The following is a 22,820-nucleotide window of genomic DNA, read 5'->3' on the forward strand; positions in this document are numbered from 1 at the left end:
AGAGATAAATTAGTTAAAGCCATAAAAGAAGCCTCAATTCCTTACCTGTATATGCTGGGCCAGTGGATGTGTGGTCCTAGGCTTGTGATCCAACTCCAAGAGCGCCGAGTGCAGCTTGAGACGGGCTCCCTCCAAGTAGGTAAGCATGGAGCGGATCTGCAAGGTTCAAAATCCAAGTTTATATACATCCAAAGAATCCCTTACAAATCTTATTGAAAACCCACATGGTATAGCTTATCGGTGATGTTTTGGTGCTCCTGATGGTTCAGCGATTGCGACAAACCCCTCAAGCCATCACGGGAACGACGCTCTCGCTCCAGATCCGTCTTGACCAGCTGCAGCAGCTTGACCAAAGCATGCTTGCGTCGCTCTCGGTTCATGGCCAATGTGGTGTGTTCACAGTAGAAATCCGGCAGCAGCTGCTCGCTGGGTCCCTCAGAATTGCGCCGTATGTGACGCACCACCTGCATATCCTTGGACACATTGCAGGCCTCCAGTTGCGGCTGCAATCGGGCACTTAGGCCACCCAAGATCGGATTCATGTCCGCTATGAGGCGGGCATATTGCTGGGCAAAGTTATGCATATTGCCCAGACGCTGCTGCTCGCTGCTCTGCAACTGGGCACTGCCCCGGAGCACGGCCATCTCCCAGTCAACCCTGGCCCGCTCGGCACGCACACACAGGGTATAGTACTCCACATCGGCTCGCTTGACCGCCTCCTCGGCCTTTTTGCGTTTGTTGTCCAACTTGACGCAGTCCTTTTCCGCCGACTTGAGCTCCTTTTCAGCGGCCTGCTTGTTGGGTCCCTGGTGGAGCAGGGCAATTGAGGGGGATTTCTGGATGCGTACATCCAGCATGGCGTCTTGGAGTTTTTCGTTCTCACGAGCAGCTGTGTGGGAGGCCTTTTTGGCCTTGGCCTCGCTGGCCCGCCATTCGCCCAGGACACGGGCGGCCTTGTCCACGTTGCTCTCCACCTGGTGAGGAGGAGGAAAATAATTATTTATAGGGAACATGAAGGATTGGTTTTTCCCTAACTTACCGATTTGCGTGCCTTGTGATGTCCCTCCACCACTGTCTTGAGCGGCTTGACCAGCTCATCTGTTAGAGAAGCCGCCAGCTGGCGATGGATATCGCTGCGGCTCTCCATTTCCGTGGCCACGCCACGCCAGGCATCGGCCACGCTGCCAGGGATCTCTCTGCCGGCCTTGTTAAGCTTATTGGCCAGCTTGGAGAGGGATTTCGAGTAGATGAGCTCGGAATCGGCTCTGGAAAAGGGAATACAGTCAAGGAACTGCCTTTTTTGTACTTTAAAAACTAACCTCTCCTGCAGGACAAATATAAGCTCCTTGCTAAAGTCACCGCCCTGCTTGACATATCGCCGGAGTTCCTCAAAGCCGTTCTGTCCCTGTTCCCCCAAAAAAAAGTAATAATTAATAATTATTTAATAATTAAAACAATAATTTAAAAGAGCAAAAGGGTTATGTTGCTCCTTCACACCAACGACCACAACAAGTAAGCCCTAGAGATGTCTACCTCATCCTTGAACCGCTTGGCATGCGGCGACAGATCCTCCTCGCTATTCCTATTCGACATGGAGGATTCCATTTCGGTGACATCCTCACAGCTCTCGGTCATGTCACGACGACTTCGTTCCGGCGACATTGACTTGGCATTCGCCTCCGACTGGTTAAGATTATTTCTAGACTGGGCCAGACGCTTCAGCGGTGTCTGCTGACGCACCACCTCCTTGATCTTGAAGCTCTCCTCGCCCAGCCAGTTCTTCATGCCATGCCAGCCCTTCCTTAGCTTCTCCTTGTTGTGACTAAAGTTGATTAGTGTCTGGTTCTTATTTTTGAGTAAAGTGATCCTCCTCTCGCTGGGCCTCAACTGATCCCTGTGGGTGCAGTATTCCAGGTCAATCTCACGACTAAAGTCCTCCGATTCGTTAATCTGACGGGAAAGCTCCTGCAGCTCGTCAATGGACACGAATAGATTCTGGGCATTCAGGCTCTGATAGCTAATGGACTTGAGATCGAAATCCAAGTCGCCGGCATTGCTGCTGCTTGCCAAGCTCCGGTGGCTGCTCTGCTGGGAGCTGCGCTGCGAGAGCTTCGAGTTGAAGTACAAGGAGTCCAGGCTCTTGAAATTAGCTTGCTGGGCGGCAAAGCCACCGTTGGGTATGGGTGTGCGGATTATCTCCTGGGATGACTTTACGACAGGCTCGTTGTTCTCCTTGTTATTATCACTGGCCGCCAGGCTCAGCTCACTGGCCCCGTACAGCTCCGGCAGCTCGGGTAGATTCAGATCCAAGTTGCCCAGCTTGGCCGGCGCCGTTACATTCATGTCCAATGCCATCGAGTGGGTCTTGTGCAGGTAGATACTAAGCTCGCTCCGATGAAGATTCTGGACCGATTGGGACTGCATCTGCTGTCGGGCAATGCGTGGTCTCCGGATGGGAGGTTCCACCTCGTTATTGGATTCGTCTGGAGTCTTTGGCGGAGTGATGGGGGTGTTGGCTTCCTCAACCGTAACCTCGGGCTCGGGATCGGGATAAGGATCAGCGGGATGATGCTTGGGCGTTTGAAATTGATCCTGTTCCTCCTCGAGTTCCTCGTCCAGGCTTCCGGCAATATCTGATTTCCCTTTCTCACCCAGATCTTCTAAGGGTTTCACATCCTCCAAGTTAATTCCATCTTTTTCTGGTTGCTGTTCCTCGTGGTCCCGATCCATCCTCTCATACTGCTGTGGCGTGCCCCTGGCGTCCACAAACTCATCCTCATCCGAACTCTTGGGCGTTAGAGTGCGAATAACGCTGGATGTCTGGGCAATGCCCCCACCAATCTGCTTTAGCCTTGCCTCGGTCACATCGAAGCGATCCGTATCCAGCGTGGTTGTTGATATCAAAACAGGTGCTCCGATTTCCAGACGATGATCCTCCGAGTGACTGCCGGTCATGTTGTAGCTGCCGTGATGCAGTTTGCCCGGCGACACCAGGTGATCTCCACTCCCGGGATGATGATGTGGGTGCTGCTGCTGATGGTTATCTCTGCCCGTGTGCAGATTCATGCTGCCCAGATGACGACGTCCCAGTACCGAGTACCGTTTGATTCTTCCAAGAAATCCTTTGGCTCCACCATTGTTATTATTTGTGTTATTATTATTATTGTTATTGTTCGTATTGGCATTATCCGGTTGGGGCAGATCGGCGGCACTATCTTTGCCGCTAACCAGACGGAATTTATTCACCCGCAGGTGGTTCATCGTTGACGGCTGTTCGATATATGACACAGAAAAAATATTACAAAATCGGTAATTTACACCAAGTTCTTCCTGTGCGTATGTGAAAGTGCGTGAGTTCTTTCTTTATCTTTCTCCCTCCTGGAGGTAGCTGCAACAACGAATACAGCGAGGGTAAAAGGGAAAGCAAACAATGGCAAGAGAGCAGCGCTCAAGAGAGAGAATCGAACAGGAGAGTCGACTTGAAAATGACGCGTGCTGATGGGAAAGTTCCCGTTTTTCCTTTTTTTCCAATTGGAACGCCCACTCTTGCTAGTTGCCGATAAGAAGTCGCATAATTATGACACGTGTGCAAATTTTTACTAACTCTTGAAGTTATTAATAAAATATAAAAGATAAATTTAACTATTAACAAGTAGTGTGAGAAAGTGGAATGCTTTTTTTATAAAATCTTATGTTTGCCGTTCAAAATTAATTAATATGCCTCGAATATACACAGTTTCGTATACATATGTACATGTGTATGTAGGCCTCATCATTGCCCTAAGGTAACCTAAATTCCATTGGTAGCCCCTTCTTCATAACAAGGTAATCCCGTATACCCAACCCTTATCCCCATTTAATACCCTGTACTAAGTAACGCTAGGCCGATGTTCACCTAAATAAGTGCATACAAACATAAGATGCAGCCAACACACAAAAACACACCGAACATGAGACAGTGAAAAGGGGGAGGATGAGAAGAACAAGGGACTCAAGGAAGGTGCAAAGAATCAAGTGAAGAGAGGAGTGCAGGGTCTCCACCTTCGGTCATGCTTGTCCGCTCTTGTTGCCTTGCGGTGACCCCTGAGTCTCTCTCTATTAGTTTTCTCCCCTCCTCTTTGCTCCAGTTTCGATGCAGGTAGAGATTACAAAACGGTTCGGCCTGTTTATTGAGGTGCAAAGAATCGAAGAGGAGTGAGAGCATAAAAGGGGGGCTCTCTGTGAAAGAAGGGCGATAGGAGAGGGACAGTAGGAAGCCGACTCACAAATCGCTGCGTTGGCCACTGCAAACAGAACAATGATTAATCGCTGCCGGCACCCTCATCGACTGCAACTTCAGTTTTACTTCGTTTCTGTTTTATATCTGGCCGATCAAGTGTGGCTATATATTCAATACAATCAATAACAAAAGTGTAATAACTCGTTGTGTGATTAAAATTTAAACAGTGACTCGGTTAAAATGTACGTGAGCGGCAGAGCGTCGGAAGAGGCACTAGCAGAGCTTTCCAGCTTTTCCAGTGGATTAAAGTCTTGTGATCTTCAGGTAAGTCTGAACTAACTAAAAAATTATGTTTAAATTTTAATAGAAGACCGCATCATATAGTATTGTATCATAAAACAACAACATTTTAAGTATTATGCTATTTTTTTGCCCCCCACTGTTTCCTTTTCACTGTAAGCATTTCTCCGCTTTGCATTTCTGCTGCTCCTCTTCATTTTGCTCTTTTCGCCATTCCGTGTGGGTAATTATATAAATCATTTATTTATGAACTATTTACTTTCGAGTTAAGCCAGATAATGGCTATACTCGACGATTTCCCCCATTTCATTTACGCCGCCGGAATGAAATGCAAATTGTTTTTTATTTTTCCCTGGGCAAATCATATTTTTTTTTTCTAATTGCAAATGTTCATACATAAATACATATGTATGTGTGTTGTTACAATTGCATGGCAAAGTTTAACAGAGAGCGGAGAAGAGGGAGGGGAAAGAGCAGAGGGAGTAGGGAGAGTACTGGATGTTGGGAGAGTACTGGAAGTAGAGAGAGTACTGGGGACAGGCGACGATCATCGGCGGAGCTCATTAGGCGGCTGTTGTTGTTATAACTGTAATGTGATGTAAGCTTCGTGCCAAGTACAGATGTACATACGTATGTACTAAATACATACATACATATTCATCTGCACTCTACAGTGCGCACTCTATTATAAGACTGTTTCGAATATATTCTTTGAATTTGGAATAAACTAATGTGGGCTATATAAATAATCATTTAAATATTAGATTTTAACTCTACTGTTCTCTTCTATATTCTCATTCATTCTTTTGTTTTGTTCTATTCTTTTTTTTCAGCTTTTAGCGAGTGGTCACTGTACTAAAGAGAGCTTGTATTCATGCTTGTATCTGGGTTGCCTTTGTTACAGTTTTCGCGATTCAAATGGCCGACCTGCGAAACCGTAGTAAGTAAAACAATTTAATTACATTTTGCACTTGTTTGTTGTTGCGGCTAATAGCATTTGCATCGAAGAAGCCGAGCGGGCTAAAAAGGAAGATGCAAAAACAAAAAAAAAACTTAACAGTAGGGGGGAAGCCGGGTTAAGCAAACAGGCGAATAAACACAAAAGGCATTGGGGGGCACAAGGGGTTAATCACTCTGTCTGCGATATGTCACGTTTCTGGGGAGGCAAGTGGAGTGCGATAAAGTGGAGTGTGTGACAAGTCAAAAGACAATTCAACTAATGAGCGAGCTTAGCTTAAAAGCCGCCCAAGCAGTCGAGAAAGCAGTGGGCAAGCAGTGCCTACACTGGGGCGGAAAAAGGTAAAACCAGGAAGGGGAAAGGAGCGAGCTAGGGATGCTTTAATTCTCAAGAATCCTTTTCTTACATATATTTTCTGATTGAATATTTTTGTATCTATTATTTTATTTATTTTAATTAAAAAACCAATCTGAATTTTATCATGCTTGTTTGAATAAAAATTAATTTAAATATACACATAGTTGCTAACCGGATAAAAAAGTTTTCTTCACTTAATGAATCTTATCACAGTTATCTAAGCTTCTTATTCTGTTATCCAAACAGTGGTTATAAAGTAATAATAAAGCAAATACTACATACAAACACCAGAAACACTCGACTGGAAAACTTGTATATATTTTTCTGGATTGGATTTATTTTATTTCTGAATTTTCAAAATTTATTTCAACTGCATGATATGAAACCGAAAAAAAGGTGGGGCAGAGGCGGAAAACAAACCGAGAGGAACCTGCAATTATGGTCAGCCTCCTGCCAACTTCGCGTTCCAGGTTTAAAAGTCAAATAACATAAATTATGGCCAGACGGACGGCGGATCATACATATGTACATATATAGGGGGGGCAAAACCAACCAAGACGAACGGGGGGGAAGTGGGAAAGGTGGTTCTGAGATCGGGATTGGATCGGAAGGACTACCCGCCCGTGGGTCCAAGATCGCTCTCTATAAATAGAGTTGCCAACAACTGTGGCAATTGCAGCCACCGACAATTGCCTTCCCCCCGATCCCCCCTGTTTTTGTGCTCCTTCTCTTCTTATGGCAATTTATGATTAATAAAAGGAATTAATCGCACAAAATGCCAGCGAGTGGCCATAATTGGTGGCACTGGCGGACTCCTGTACGGCCAATGGATCACAGTCAAGGTCGGCCCTTAAAGGTTATATCCTCTTTATACCGCAGTTAGATCATGTTTGCCAGTTCTCTTGAATATTCTACGTTCACTTATTTTCATTTTGTTTTCTTGTTTTTTTTTTATCTAAATTGGTTTATGTTCTTTTATATTTAATTTTAATTTCACTCCCGCTTTGCAACATTTCTATCGACACTTAACGATGTTCGACTGATTTATAATATCGATCGACTTCAGTTTTTATAACAATTTAAGCCTGGAAGTGCACTTAGAGAAATTAAATGATGAAAATGTCGCCCTAGGGTATAAGTAAATTTTATTTTATTAGTACAACTTAAAAAAAAAACTATTAAAGGTTTGAAAAAATCTATAAAAATAGAATTCAAAATTATTTTGATTAACTTTTTAGAGCTTTTAATAATTTTAATTTTTAATAAAGTATTCATAAAATTTGTGTAATAAAAATAATTAAAATTATTTTCCTATTGTTATATTTTTAATCAATTAATTATTTACATTTTTAATATAGTATTAACAACATTTTTTTAATAAAAATAATTAAATTTCTTTTCCCATAATAATATTTTTAATTAAAAATGATCAATGATAGCCTGATTTTTCTTTGTGTTTTGCTGAAAAAGACCAAGTACCTCCATGTACCTATGTACCTATATGTACCTCTCAATGCCTGACACTAAGAACTACCTTTTATATAGAAAACGATTCCCATAAACAAAAAGTGCGAATGTCGCCCGAACACCCAGATGTGGTATATAGCCCATAATGGGTTTCGTTTTCACCTGAGAAAAACATTGCAGATATTTTCCGACCAACCGATCGTGCACGTATCTATGTATCTCTGGGATGGTGCAAAAGTATCTAGAAATCTTTGGCGTTGTTATGCGACTATTTACTTGGCATTAATCTCATTCCAACGCTGGATCCACCAGTAGTTTATGATGCGCATTTATCTCATTTAATGTCTAGAACAATAAACAAATCGCAAAGCGTGTTTTTGCTGCCAAAAAACAAAAAGGGAGAAAAGGCAAAAACAAGTGAGAAAAGCTAAATAGATTTTCCTGGCCTTTGCACTTCGCCTCGTGCCCGATCGGTTGATCTTTCGATCTCAAAAATAGATAATGAAAATAAGCCAGAGCAGCAAAAAAAAAAAAAAGTAAAGTAAAAACAAAAAAAAAACAAAAAAACTCACCGAAAAAAACCTTATAAACAGTGCTACTCGTGTCTGTATGTCGACGCTTTCTGTTTCACTTACGCAAATATTTTCACAACTTATCGCGAGATGTTGCGCCAAATGCGCAGGGTCTGAGACCCGAATGCAAAAATAATTCTCTTAATGAGGCATTCAATGGCGAACCGCTCAGTGTTTGCCTTTCCCCGCATTTCTTTCAAATACCATTCAAATGGCAAAGACAGTTTTTTACGAGTTCATATGTCTGTCTGTCTGTTTGCCCTCTAATCTCTTTTTTCCCCCACCCCAACCACCGACCGATCGACCACCTGACTCGGGTAGGTCACGTTCGGCTGGGTGTTGGGATGATTTCATTGAATGCGAAACGAGATATCTAAGATACAGGTGGAGATAGCAGCGGGTATCTGTAAGATAAACGGATTACAATGAACGATAAGGAAGTTAAGCGATATCTTTTGGGTAAAAGATGCTGGGTAATCGTTATATTTAGGAGAAGTGAGCTCTGGTATAAGAAAATCTTTCTTTTTATAAAAACTTTTTATTAAAAAGTAATTACAATTAGCTTAAAAATTAACACAGAAAGACAAGTCAGGACTAAGAGCAAATTAACTTTACAATACGTTATACTACTTGCACTTATAACACACTTAATTACTTAAGTTTTTTGCTGTAAATATTTTTTTAGAGTCTCTAAAATAATATTAAGCAACACGTGTTTATATAATTTTATGTTTCGGAACTGCAGCTTCCATGGTTATTTTTTTTTTGTTAGAGATTAACTGAGGTTGCAGTGCTTTATAAATAAGAAAAACGTGCCCATTGTCTTGACCTTATATTTATAATCTGTATGTAAACATTAACTAAATAAATACTGGCAAAAACTAATCTGCAAGAAGTAAGAACACATTTAAAAAGTCTTTTTAAAAGTTTTAAACTTGATACTTTTTAGAGAAACAGATACAAAACGTGACATTTTTGTTAAAGATAATTTATTTCTTTTAAACAATTAAAAAGTCCAAGTATTATATAATGAGATCCCCTTTTAAGAAATCCCAAACCCTATATCTATGATCTGTAATTGTAATGACCAAAGTCCGTGTGTCGTGCAGAAGTCAAAGTTTCTGTGATTAAAGTTAATTGAGAGAACCTCCCCCTCACAAGTTAGAAGTTTACTTCAAATTAGTAACTTTTACAAAGGAGAAGTGAAGCTTTTACTGCTGCTGCTGCTGCTGCTGCCTGCACTCGGTTCATGTGGGTGTCAAGGGGTTAACGCAATTAACCCATGGCACCGGCACCGCCTCAATCAATTTTCTTCCCTAAATGTCATTGACATGCAATGTTGCAGCAGGCAGCAAATTGACAGAGGGACACGAGGGTTTGAAAAGCTTTTATTATATTTTTTTTTTTTTTAGTTTTTCTTGGGTTTCTGTTTCTTTTTTTTTTCGCCTCAATTCTTCTGCCGAATGCCGTTAGACGAAGACAACGAATAGTGGCCACTATCTCAGTCACTCTTAGTGGGCTCTTAGCACCCGTCAATCTTGTTAGAAATGCGTTTGAAATTCTTCTTGAAAAAAGGGCAAGAAGAAAGACCAAAGAGCAGACACGTCTAAAAAGCGGCTGCATTTATTTTTATTCGACATTCGGTCATTTTGGGGCTTACGCTTTGTTTTTTCGTCATTGTGTTTGTCTTTGTAATCCGTTGAATTGTGTGTGTGCCTAATTAACTATATAGAATTGCAGTGGAGCCTCGAAAGTGGGAAATTGTGATGTAACAATTTAGAAATTAAAAAATAGATATTAAAAATGCTTTAAAATAATTCTTCTTGAAATATTATATTTAAAAATCATTTTAAAAGTATTAGCTTTTTAAAATTAGTTTAAATAAATGTGTTATTATTATTAAATTATTTTAAAATATATTTTTATTGAGATTTACAACTCATAATTTATAGACTTTTAAAGAAATTTAATCATTTATAATATTTTTTTTATTATTATTATTTATTTCTTTGACGATATATTTTTATATCATAATAAACAGATTTTATTCTGATTTATTTTGACTTTTAAAAAATTTAATCATTAATATTATTCGTTCTTATATACATCTAATTTAATAACTAATTAAGAATAATTAATATAAAATTTCAAGAAATATTTTAAATATTTTAAAGTTTAGATCACCCTTTTGCAGTCTTCACTGTATCAAAAGATATCGACTCGTAACGGTATATCGTTATTCAACAATAAAGTTCTGCCAAAAGCCTAACAACAATTGCTGGGTCATAAATAATTATGCTAATCGCTGGCTAAACCAAAGAACTCTCGCCATCAAAAGCAAAACCAACGGTCATGTAAAGATCACATAATATCTATAAATATATACATATATATTTGTGGATATATACAGACATTAAGACGATATATGTATATACATATATATGTACATAGATGCGTGTAGACATCATCGTCTATGGTTTTTATTGTGTTCTATTTGGGAATTGTACAAAAATAATTGGCACATATTCAAAGTTGTTTAGACTGTTTTTTTCGGTTATTTGGTTCATTCCATGAAAGTCTGTGTTGCCAACGAAATTCGCCCCGTCTAATTGCAGCTGAAGAAACATACGTTTTTGTGCATCTGACAGATGCGTTTGTCATTTGTCATGGGCGCACAAACTTGAGCTCATTTTTGGAAGCGACAGGAGGAGGCAACAAGGTCGGCCGGCAGATAGCACCAACTATAAAGGCCCCCACCAAAGACACTATTTGATTTGCTTGAAAAATAGACACACACACATGAGATATACAAAACAGATATATATATGTATATATATATACATCTACACGATGCATTTGCGTCAGTTTTGTATCTTGTAGATGCAGAATCGAAACACGAAGAATAGAAAACCGTTGCAGGGGGTTGCCAGAGGCTACAGCAAGTGCTCCAAAAATTATTTAGCGCTGTTTTTAAATTCTCAGGGAAATTGTATTTCATAAAATTGTATTTTCTGTGAGTTTTGTTGGAATCGCAAAGAATATAAACATCTTAATGGATTTTTTTTAGTTCTAAATTTCATTTATGCAGTTTTTTAAAACTGTTCTTATATAAATTTAAAAAAAACTTTCAGTAATTGTTAGTAAATGATTTTGAAAGCTCCCTTTTGAATGAATCTGAATTGATATAATATAAATTAAAGTAAATATATTTAATTTATATTTATATATTATATAGAATATAGAATATTCTATTTATTAGCAAATGTTTTTTTAAATATTTCCATAGGAATTTCTGTGAGAGTTTCTGGACAATATTAATATAACTTGTACTTTTTTACAGTCTAAAAAATCCCTTAAACCTGTTTTTTTGGAGAGTATATTCCATATTTTCTAGAGAACTCATATTCTATCCATATTCCAAACTGTTTGAAATCGAAAGCAGTTAAAGACTTGATTGTTTTTATCGCTCCATTTTTTTTTTACGGCAGGGATTTGAAAAGTCACACGAAAATAATTCTCATTCAATTTCAAATGAAATCAATCAAAAAACAAAAACCTAATTCACTGCATTCTCTTGTTGTTGTTGTTGTTGTTATTTCGCACGTTTCACACACGCACACTCAGAAAAAAAAAACAATTAGATATTTCGTATTGCGGTTATGCAAACAACAAAATATATACACATCTACACATAAAAATATGTATAGATGGGAGGGAGAATTGGTGCAAAATTTACCGAAAATAAGCTAAACTCAAATGAGTGCAATTATTATTATTATTATTTTTTGGTATTATTATTATTATTGTTATTTGTCTACGGCGGCTGTGGCGACATTTACAGCAACGCGCGACGTCGGCGTCGGCGACTAAATTTAGAACGGATCAAAACAGCGACGTCGACGGGGCACAACGCGCGGCAGCAGACTGAACTGCCGCCGGTGGGAGCTCTGCCAGAACGCAGAGCGCCAACGCAGACAGAGGCTGGGGAGGCGGCAGCAGCAGAGCACAGTGGGGTGGCTTTTACAAATTTCAACACAGAAAAATAATGAGATATATAAGGGTTTTGAACACATATAAAAAGTGGTGAAAAATATTTAAAGAAATATTTTTTAAGAGAAATTTTGATAATCAAAAATTTTAAATTTTTAGAAAAAGTTTGGAATTGGGTTTTTTTATTTTTAAAAACTCTACAAAATAGACTGAAATAGTATTTGTATTTAAAGATAATTACTGACAATATTTTTTTTTGTACCAAATTTAAACAGTTTGCATATCAATGTCTATTATAAAATATTAATATTATATTTAAGTAAATATTTTATTAAATTATTTAAATATTTTCATTTAATTATTCTATTACTTTATTCTCAAATATATTTTCGCCTGATCCTAAAATTAAATTATTCAAGAGTAGAATAATAATATAATTAAAAATATTAATAATTTTGGGTTCTACTAAATATTTAAAAATTTAAATATTATATTAAATCTAAAATCAAAACAAATTTCCTCTAAATAAGTTGAATTTCTTGCAATTTCTGTGTATGTATGTAAATTTCCAACTAAAGGTCACTGTTTTACCCAGAGAAATGAATATCCACCCCACTGTATACAGTGCAGTGCAGCAAGCCCAAGGCAGAGCTAGACATAAAGAGCAGCAAGAAAGAATGCAGCAGATGCATTTGGGAGCAGAGGGCGAGAGACAAAGATATAGAAGGAGAGAGCGCTTGGAGCATGTGCACCACAGTCCATGTGCATCGTGCTGCTGCGCCGAAGCAGGAGAGCTCTGAGCTCTGCCTCTTTCCTGGATGCTGCGCTGCACCTGTTGTGGCTCTCCACTCGGCGCTCCTGCTGCTTTGTTTTTGTTTTCGTTTTTGGTTTTGTTATTATTGTGGACAACACATCGCGTAGGCCACATATTTGAATGGGAGACCGCTGCGATGACGCAGACGCAGACGGCGATGGTATTACGGTACTAGCGCAGCCGTCGCGTCGTCTGCACAGCATGCAAAGCGGTACGGTACTCGCTGATTGGCCTGCCAATGTACCGTTGCACAGTGGGCCTCAATCGATCAGCGGCATAATTAATTAATTAAATACTTAATTGGTAATTGGCAAGAGACGGAAAAAAGAGAAATATCTGAAGATTGTACACATGTTTATGGCGGTTTGCTGTTGATAGAAACATAAATACATTGTGTTGTTTACTTTTTTAGATATTAATTTATATATTACATTTTATTAGAGCGTATATTTGATATTTTTGTAAGATTTTCTTTGATATCTTACAGATATTTCTTGATGCATCCAAAAGATGAATTGAGTTTTTGGGGGATCCTTTATCCAACATTTCAAAACCATTTATTGGTAAGTATATTTTTTATAGTTTTATATTTTTATACCTTTGAATTAAGATTATTGTTTGCTTTAGTTATGATACTTGTAAAGTTAAATTTTCTTAAGAAAATAAGCAAATAAAAATATCCTTGAAATATCCCTAAAATGTGGATATATATTATTAACTAGTTGAGGCATCGTATAGTTGGCATAATAATTTGTACATTTTTATTATTATTTATTAATATATGATTTATTTATCAGTTATTATTTTCCCAATTTAATCCCATGATCAAATTTTGAAATTCTGCAAGGGTTATAAAATCTTTCGCATCCCGTTGGCAGCTTCCTTATATGTCACATTTTATGTAGCTTCGTTTTTTCACTGCATGCATAGGACATTTGCTCCACTGTGCACCATCTCGGCTTCGTCTGCAGAGTGATACAATAAATTTAAGCAGCTAAATAGCTAAAATGCACGTGCTGAGTGAGGAGACGGCGACGCTGACTGCCGTTGACAAGTACCGGTATTATGGTCGCCGGATCGCTGGATCGCTGGATCTTTCGGATCTTCGGATCCCGGTTGCATAACCATAACCATGGGCATGCGCTTCAGATGCGATTTATGCAGCTTGGGTGATGTGGATGGTGATTATAATCGGAATAGGAATCGGAATTGCTGGAAACCGTTCACACGACACGAACGGCGCGCGAAGCAGCCGGCGCTGCACTTGCCGCTTGACCGACATTCGCCCGGCATAAAAACCCGTACTTCGGGTTTTCCTCGCCGGCAACAACGAGTATCTTGTATCTTTTTTTTGTTTTTGTAATTTTTTTTTGGCGTTTGAAAAATGTAAATTAACCCGTGTTGTGACATTTATGAGATGCATCTTGTGGAGCTGCAATACTAGCTCCAAAGACATATTGTAAAACAGAAACTTACTTGTCATTGTCGTTGTTGTCTTTGGTCATTAGGCGAAGGTGCAAAAATACTCGGATTAACACTTTTGAAATCAGCTTACCTGTAAAGGAAAAATATATGGAATTTGTTTTTAGATGCAATCTAGTGGGTTATATAATTGCTTGTGGTTAATGAGTGACTGAAATTAAATGAAGCAACCAATTCCTTGGAAAATAACTATAGTTATAGGTCTTAATACAGCCACCGAAGAGCGGAAAATCTGAAAACTCAAAGCTTACTATATCTACAGGTTTAGCCAATACCAAAACCAATTTACAAACGCTAGAGAGGTTTTACACCTGTTTTCTGACATAGCCAAGTTTCACACTAGATGGCTTTATTTTTTAATTTTTTTTTTTAGAAAATATATCTTTACATTTAAATATTTTGTGAATTAAGTTTTGAATTAAATCTACGAAAATTAATTTATTAAAAATAAATTTAAAGGCTTATTATTTTAATTAAAATTGAAGTTGAATACCATCAACACAAAATATGCTAAATTTGTATTAATTAATATTTAAAAAAGTTTATTTTTATTATTTAAATTATTTTTATTATTTTTCTATTAAGGGAAACTTTGTAGAATTTTTTGTGTAAAGAAACTTCCTTTTAAAAGTCAAGACTGTTTATTTAAGCTTTATAAATTGGCAAGTGTGTTGTTTGCTTTTAAACTTGAAATAATCAATTGTGTGGAGTATTTTGGCTTCCGTTTTGCCTTGGACTGTTTTTTTTGCCTTTACTTGTTACTCATTACCTGTAGCTATCTTTCTAGATGTTTAGTTTTTGTTTGCTATTTTGCTTTTTTTTATTTACATACAACTTGCACTTGGCTGCTAAATACCGCCGGTGAAACTGGTTTAACAATCGCAATCAATTCACACCGACTTGTAGAGGTTATTGGGGGTGGCTGGGGCTGGGGCTGTGGCAGGGGCAGACGACACATAATAAATTTAATTTCGATGGCAGATCTCAATTGTGTTGCTAAACAAATGAGTTAAACGCTCCAATGGGTTGATGTCACCCGCATCGTTCATACATGCAGTATATATGGGATCTGTTTAGTTCGGTATTCGTGGATCGTTGGATGTGTGGGATGCAGATGGAGAGCCGGAATGCTGACACTGATTTCGGGTGCGATCTTACCTGTGCATTACCCATTAGCGCATCGTCTTCGGTCCCAAGATTCACTTCAATCGGTTGCACCTCGTCCAAGTTGACATAGATCGGTTGATCCTCGCTCACGCTCTGGCGCAGCCTTCTCTTCTCGTTACCGTTTTCGCTTTGATTCTTTCGCTGATTTTGATTCTGATTATTCTCGGCTTCCTGGGCTTCTAGCTTCTGCTGTTTCTTTAGGTGGGCATTCAGATTAATGGCCGACTTGGACTTGGCCTTGGCATAACGCGCCGAGCAGCGCAGGCTTTTCAGTACTCCATAGGACCGGGCATTAGCCAGCTTTTTACCCCAGAGACAAAGATTTATATAGATACTTTATATATAGAATAGTTGTAGGTAGAAAATAGGTAGGAATATATATATATATATAGACACAGAGGGAAAGCGGGTAATATGGACGGGACTAGTGCGCATTGGGGTAATTGTTTAAATAATGTTGAGGGATTATCTAATCGAATGCTTCTTAAATATAAACAGAAACCTGAATCCCATGAAATGTTCTTTAATGAATCAATTCCTAAAAATATGCGATGAATGGTAGCACTCAAACAATAATAATAAAAACAAAAAGCTTGAAAGAAATGAGTTGTTAACAAAAAATATATATAAAGAAATTTAATTTAATTAATTAAACAGGCTCTGGAGTGCTTTAATTTAAAACTAGCAGGTTTTAAGCCTGTCCCAAAATATAAAGTATTTTATTTATTTATTTAGAAATATTTATTTATTTTTTATTGCATTTATTTACCTAACTCTACATCAAATACCTTTAATTTTCTTATAAAAAAAACCAAAAATGAAGTAGAATCATTAATAGAAACCTCAAATAGCAACGCATTAACTTTTTATTACGTCTACAATTAGTTTTTCACATTAAAAACAAATGGCCTTTAAGGCGAAATTTTCAAATGTTGATTCGCAGTGCCATTAATTTTGACCGCAACTGTATGCAATTACACACATGGATGGTATAAGCATAGAAATGGTGAAATGGGATGGTTTGTTTGGGTTTGGGCCTGTCCACTTTCTATTAACTACGTGACGGCATGCCCATATATGATCACGAAAAGTCCAAAAAAAAAAACTATGGCTTTGCCAACTTCCGGCAGGAGGGGAAATAAATAATATATAAAATACAGAAAAAAAAGTGCCTCCAAGACGGAAAAACAAGCTAGCGCGAATTCCAGGTGAGGATGATTCAAGGCGCGTTAATGCACCTCGTCTTTACTTTACTGTCTATATATAGACACATGACCGAAGCAGTCAAGTCAATGTCTGTAGATAAAACCATTGAACTAAGTAGCTGGTAATGACAGTAAAATAAATGTTGCACTTGAAATAAATGTTGCTATCTAGCAAAGAGTGATCTTTTAAATGGAATTAATGAATATTGATAAGATAATAATGTTTAATGTTTAAAAATATTATTTAAAAATTAAAAACAAATTTCTTATTTTTACTTTTTAAATTTAAATTTTAAATGCATTTGTATATATAAATTAATATTTTAAAAATGTTTATTTGCACACCGTATGCTTAATAATTAATATAACTACATTTTAGATATTTTTTTCAAGTAAATATTTTTTTTTTTACGTTATAATTAAAAATATTTCTATTAATAATATATTTATATTATTTTCTTTCACTTTAAATGCTTTAATATATAATTTAATAATATAATATTATTATACTTAATTTTTAATAAATTTAAATTTTATATATATCCTCTTCCAAGTGAATAATTTTTTTTTTTATAATTAAATATATATTCCCCCCTTTTCGCGTGGTGCATTGCAAGTGCTTTGATCGTACAGGCAAATCACCGACAATTGCTACACCGGCATTGCGCATACGCCCCATTGGCTGTACACATGTGTAGTAGTTGTAGCAAACTGAGTATCGAGTACAAAGTGGGCCAGCAGCAGCCAGAAAAACTCGATTCTGTCCAGCGATTGCCGAAAGAAAGTCCATATGTTTGCGTAGAACAAGTTCAACCAGTCGAACAGTAACCGAGTCTAGCAAAAACAATGATTAAATACAGTAAACTTCCAATGGCCCTCAAAAAAAAAAAAATGGTAGCTTAGGCAATGGATAAATGGAAAACCAAAGCCTAGATTGGATTCCCCTCCTTCGAAATTAAAAAAAAAAGTACAAAACCTGGCTGAATGCGGAACCAAGCTGGCGGATATTCGAGGAGGTTGCCACACAAGTTAACCGGCGACAAGTCGGATGAGTCTCTTGCCCAAGAACTGGATTAAAACTGGCCAAGGTCTTTGTGGGTTGCTAAAAAAATTAAATAAAAACTCGGAAACCTGCTGCTATATAACTCACATAAAAAAAAAAGAAGGAGAGTTCTACATTTCTTGAGGCAATTAGAGCAAACTGGGGAGTGAGGCTATAAATAAGCAAAAACAATGACAAGGTTCCTCTTTTTTGGGTGGGTTGAGCTTGAAATGGGTGGGGTTTTCGACATTTTTATGGCAAGGTAATTGTAAGATTGTTTTTTTTTTTAATATAGATTAGCATATGCCAGGGGCTTGGAAAAATATTGTTTACAGTTTGTTAACTGAAAGAAAGCTGGGCAAAAATAGCTACAAATCAAATTAATTTGAATAGGAATTATTAGTGCAATTTTTATACATATAGATTCTAATATATTTTATATAATTTTGATATATTTTGATATATTGATATATATTCTATACATTTTTTTATATATATTTATACCCCTGCAGGGTGTAATAATCATTTCCGACCCCATAAATCATATATATTCTTGATCAGCATTAACAGGCGCTTCTTTCTAGACTTGTCCAAAAGAAAACTATATTTTTTGTAATTTTATCAAAATTTAGTAAGGGGTTACATCGTTAAAATTTTCGAAAATTTATAAAAAAAATTGAATTGATGAAAATATGCATATTTGTTAACGTAGAAAAAAATAGCATAGAAATGCTTTTTGAATTGAAATTAATACATTTTTGACTTAGTTATGATAGATTTTTGATTCGAAACCCCGATCCTATGGCAATCTACAAGGGTATGCAAATTTCGGCTTCCCGAAGTTATTATCCTTTCTTGTTTTATGAATTTTAATATATTTTATTTCATTATATATTTTTGTTTATTTTTTAAAAATTATTAAATATTTTAAAATAATTTTAAATTTTTTTTTAAATAATTTTAAATATTTTTAAATAATTTTAAATATTTTTAAATATTTATAAACATTTTTAAATAATTTTAAATATTTTAAAATAATTTTAAATATGTTTAAATATTTATAAACATTTTTAAATATTTTTAAAAAATATTTTGATATAGTTTTATCTATTTTTATATAATTTTAGATATTTTTATAATTTTTATAAATATTTTTAAATATGTGTAAGCATTATTTTATACCTTAAAATTTATTTACTTCTCAAACTCCCCTCGTTTTTGCTGCTTTTGTAATTAGCTAAATTCGCATTTCGCTACACGCTCCACAGCCCATTCACAATGCCTTGCATTGCGTCAATGAAAATGCACGTCGAGAAGGAAGCGTCCGATTAGGCCGCCACCCACCAAGCCCACCTGTGCACTTGCACCTGTCAAATCAAAAACGTGGCTAAGGCAAAATCGATCGTCTCAAGTTCAACGAACTGTCGCCAAAGCAGTGGCACAAGGAGAACGACGACCAGCGGCCAATTAAAGTCAAATAATTGCTAATAATTAACTTCGCATATCAAGTATACGCATCAAGTATACGTAGCAAGTATACACATCAAGTATACGCAGCGTAAGCCCAAAGGAAGTGGCCATGTCCAAATTTTACAACTGGCTTTTATGGCACTGACAACGGAATGATGATGGTTCAATAGCCGCCAAAGGAGAGAGCATTTCTGGGCCATAAAGGTAAGGTCTTTCTTTGCTTTGTTTTTTATTGTTAACAAGAAATTCCATTAATTTCATAATTTTATATTATAGGTTTTCGGGTTGTTTAAAAATTAAAACAAAATTTAATTGGAGTGAAATGGACTACCTAAAGTGTAAGTAATTAATTAATTAAGAAATTAATTTATGAAAAAAAAAACATTATAATATTGAGAGACAAAAATTAAGGCCCACACTTGATGTAAATTTTTATATTTGTTTTTACAGGTGAAACATAATTGTGTGTAAAAGTGAAACAAAATTAAATTGGATTAAAGGCCTCTTCCAAAAGGTAAGTAATTAATTAATTAAGCATTTAATTGATATAAATACAAAATATAATATTAAGAGACCACAATTAAAGCCCACACTTGATATAAATTTCATTATTTGTCATTACAGGTTTTTGGGTTTTTAAAAAGTGAAACAAAATTGTGTTTAAAAGTAAAACAAAATTTAAATTGGATTAAGGCGTCTTTCAAAATGTAAGTAATTATTTAATTTATTTACTTGATGATTGAAAAATACCATATATATTTTTAAGAGACCACAATTAAGACCCACACTTGATGTAAAAACCTTCAGCTCATCCCCAACTACAAATACACATACATATTTATTTCTAGAGCTAACTAATTCAATTGAAATAAATTGAAGCGAGTTGCCATTGTTAGCATACAGCCTTGTTGCACTAACAACAATTATCTGGCCATTGTTAACACAACTCATTCAATGCCTGATATTGAGGGACCTAATATGTTTGCTCTAAAAAAAATTATAAAAAACTAGGTAGTATTTCAATGCAAGCCCAATTATCTATGTATTTAAAAAATTCATGGGGAGGATTTCAACCAGATATTTACTTGAATTTCACATTAAATTATAAAAACAGAATAGAATTCCTTAATTTATTTATTTATGAATTTATTTGTTTTTTTTTCATTTTTTTATGATTTCGAAATAAAAACTTCTTTGTTAATATTTAAAGAAAATTCTTAGAATTTGTGACTCTTGTGACTCTTGAATTCTTTCAAAATATTTCTTTGAATTCCTGACTAACTCTCTCTCTCTTTTCCTGTATTTTTGCCAAATTTTTGGTATACATTTTTACAATCTTTTGTTTTGGCCGTTGACTTATTTTGGTTGCCTCTCTTATCTCTTATCAATAATTACTTTTTTTTTGCAAAATTACCTGCCTTATCGAAATGCATTTCGCCACCTTCGCACCCCAACGGAACATGGAAAATTCGCTTCTATTTTTTTGCTTTTACTCTTGTTTTTCATATTTCAAAACCTCAAATTGTAGGTCAGTGTCAGAGTGTCGTTGCTCCACAAGACCATATAAAGTGACTAAAGGGGCCGCCGCCAATGGCCACGCCCCACGCCTGCGACTTTAGTGACTAAGTTCAACCCGATGACAAATATTTTCAGCTGTAATTTATTTTGCGTTCTTCCCAACCTCTACTTTGTTTTGTTTTATCTATGTATCTAACTATCTATATATATATATTCAGCCCGTCAACAACAACAATTAGTGGCATTCAGCGAGATATATATTTCAACGGAGAAGTCAGGATGAGTGTGCGAATGGGGGCCCGCTTTCAATGTGAAAATCCAGTGGGTTTTTCGCTACAAACTCCCACCTGAACTGAAAGCTAAAGGTTTTTGGTGCAAAAAAAAGGTGAAAAACAAGAGAAAAATGGCTGAAAAGGCTTGAAGAAAACTCTTTTAAAGCTGGCTAATATGAAGCCTAAAAAATTAATTATTTCTGTCTCATTTGCATGTTCACATTGCGATTTTCTCACCTTCTTTTGGAAATGAGAAATTTTATATAAAAAAAAAATAATACGAAAAATTAAAAAATAAGAAGAGATGTCAGGAAAATCAAAATATAGGTTTTAAATATTTAAAATTTACATATTTAAAGAAGAATTACTGAAAATAAGTCTATATATAAAATATTATATCGATTAATTTATATTTTATTTTATTTATCGGCCGTTTATAAAAGGAATATTAATTCTTCTGCTTTAAATATGTACGTTTTAAGTATTTTGAAATTAATTTAAATTATTTACTTAATTTAATAAATTAAATAACATCTTCCAGAGTTTTTTTTTCGATTAAATATAAAGTAAATATTGATTTATTTATATTCTCTTTTACGATATATAGCATTATTTTCCGTTTCTAAAGATTCTATCAATTATTCTGCTTTAAATAAATACGTTTTAAATATTTATAAATTAATTAAAATGACTTTTCTTATTAAATAAATTAAATACAATTTTCCAGCGTTTCTTTTCGATTATATCTATATATTTTCGACATTTCTAATTTCGGTATATCCAACTTTACTTAATTATTTATTTTTTCTATCGATTTACATACATCTTTAAGACTCTTCAAAGCATTTAAAACAAAAGCCAAAAGTTAGTAGCCATTCATCGTGACATAAATGTTTAGGTAAACTGCAGTTTTTATAACAAACTGCCAGCATTTGTACATTAAAACCTGTTTAACGAGCCCTCGTTCTATACAGAAATATGATATACTAAAAGCCTCAAGTATTTTGTTTAGTATCTCTCTTTAAAAACAAATCAAATAGCTTTATCTTTTTATATATTTAAAGCTATAAATTATCTAACATTTAATTATATTTATTTAAATCACCTAATTTTATGTCTTGATGGGTCAAGTTTGCAATTCAATTCAAAATTCAAAGTGTGTAGATTGTGGAGAAAGGGAAAAGACAACACCATTCAGGCATTTGAATATACTTTCGAAATGGCCGAGAAATCGAGAAGTCGAGAAATCAAGAAAATCGAGAAATGAGAAACGAGAACACTTCTGCTTCTTCTTTGGGGGGGCGGCCTTTGTAAGTATCTGAGAGATACACTTGTCGCGGTCTTGGCTGCCTTTCTTGTTCAACCGATTTAAACGAGGCCAGATCTCCTAGGCCAGAGCCCAAGTCTGGGCACGTTTTTGTTACCAATTTTATGTGTGCTTCTGTGTTTTTCTGTTTCTGTTTTTGTTTTTGTTTCGTTTTTTTCGTTTTGTTGTCTCGAGTTTTCTTCTTTGGCTTCTCGAATCGGTCACAGTCTGAGCTGAAAATCAATTACCGTTAATGCTGGCCCACATACGAGCAGTTAATATGGGTTATAGCATTGAACGTGACTTGGCTGGAACCAAAGACTTTTGGCCCGATCTTCACAACAGAAAAAAAAAATAATAAGAAAAAAAGGAAAAGCTACGAAAAACAAATATATTCATAAACAGTGAATACTCGATGTAGGGAACTTAGTGTTTGGCAATCTGCATTTTTTTTTTTTTGCTTCTTAAAAACATATTTAAAATAATTAAAGTACAAGTCATTATTTTATAATTCAAATTTAATTTATATTGAATTTTTAATTTTTTTAAATTATATTTAATTTTAATTTAAAAAACCTTGTATTTTTGAGGAATTTGTTACGACTTAATAATTTAACATATTCCTAAAACCATATTTAATATAATTAAAATACTATATTAATTAAATTATTTAAATGAAAT

At 35.7% G+C, this 22,820-nt stretch overlaps 1 protein-coding gene across 4 annotated transcripts in view; it reads right to left on the reverse strand.

The window, feature by feature from the left end:
* Positions 1-22,820, reverse strand: part of Nost (Nostrin) — a 30,137-nt gene that overhangs the window by 1,988 nt on the left and 5,329 nt on the right. For 2 of the 4 annotated variants that reach the window (XM_041774867.2, XM_070288461.1), the window contains 5 exons: positions 15,318-15,626; positions 1,320-1,405; positions 1,040-1,265; positions 225-974; positions 46-156 (listed from right to left, as the gene is read on the reverse strand). In XM_041774867.2, the coding sequence (XP_041630801.1) occupies positions 46-156; positions 225-974; positions 1,040-1,265; positions 1,320-1,405; positions 15,318-15,626 (1,482 nt within the window). Of the gene's footprint in view, positions 1-45; positions 157-224; positions 975-1,039; positions 1,266-1,319; positions 1,406-1,533; positions 3,271-6,708; positions 6,868-11,609; positions 11,778-15,317; positions 15,627-22,820 lie in introns of those variants that run through there. The other 2 variants (XM_017179749.3, XM_070288460.1) reach the window with 2 other exon arrangements.

This window comes from Drosophila kikkawai, chromosome X, assembly GCF_030179895.1.
Source record: "Drosophila kikkawai strain 14028-0561.14 chromosome X, DkikHiC1v2, whole genome shotgun sequence".
In the NCBI taxonomy this organism is placed as follows: domain Eukaryota; kingdom Metazoa; phylum Arthropoda; class Insecta; order Diptera; family Drosophilidae; genus Drosophila; species Drosophila kikkawai.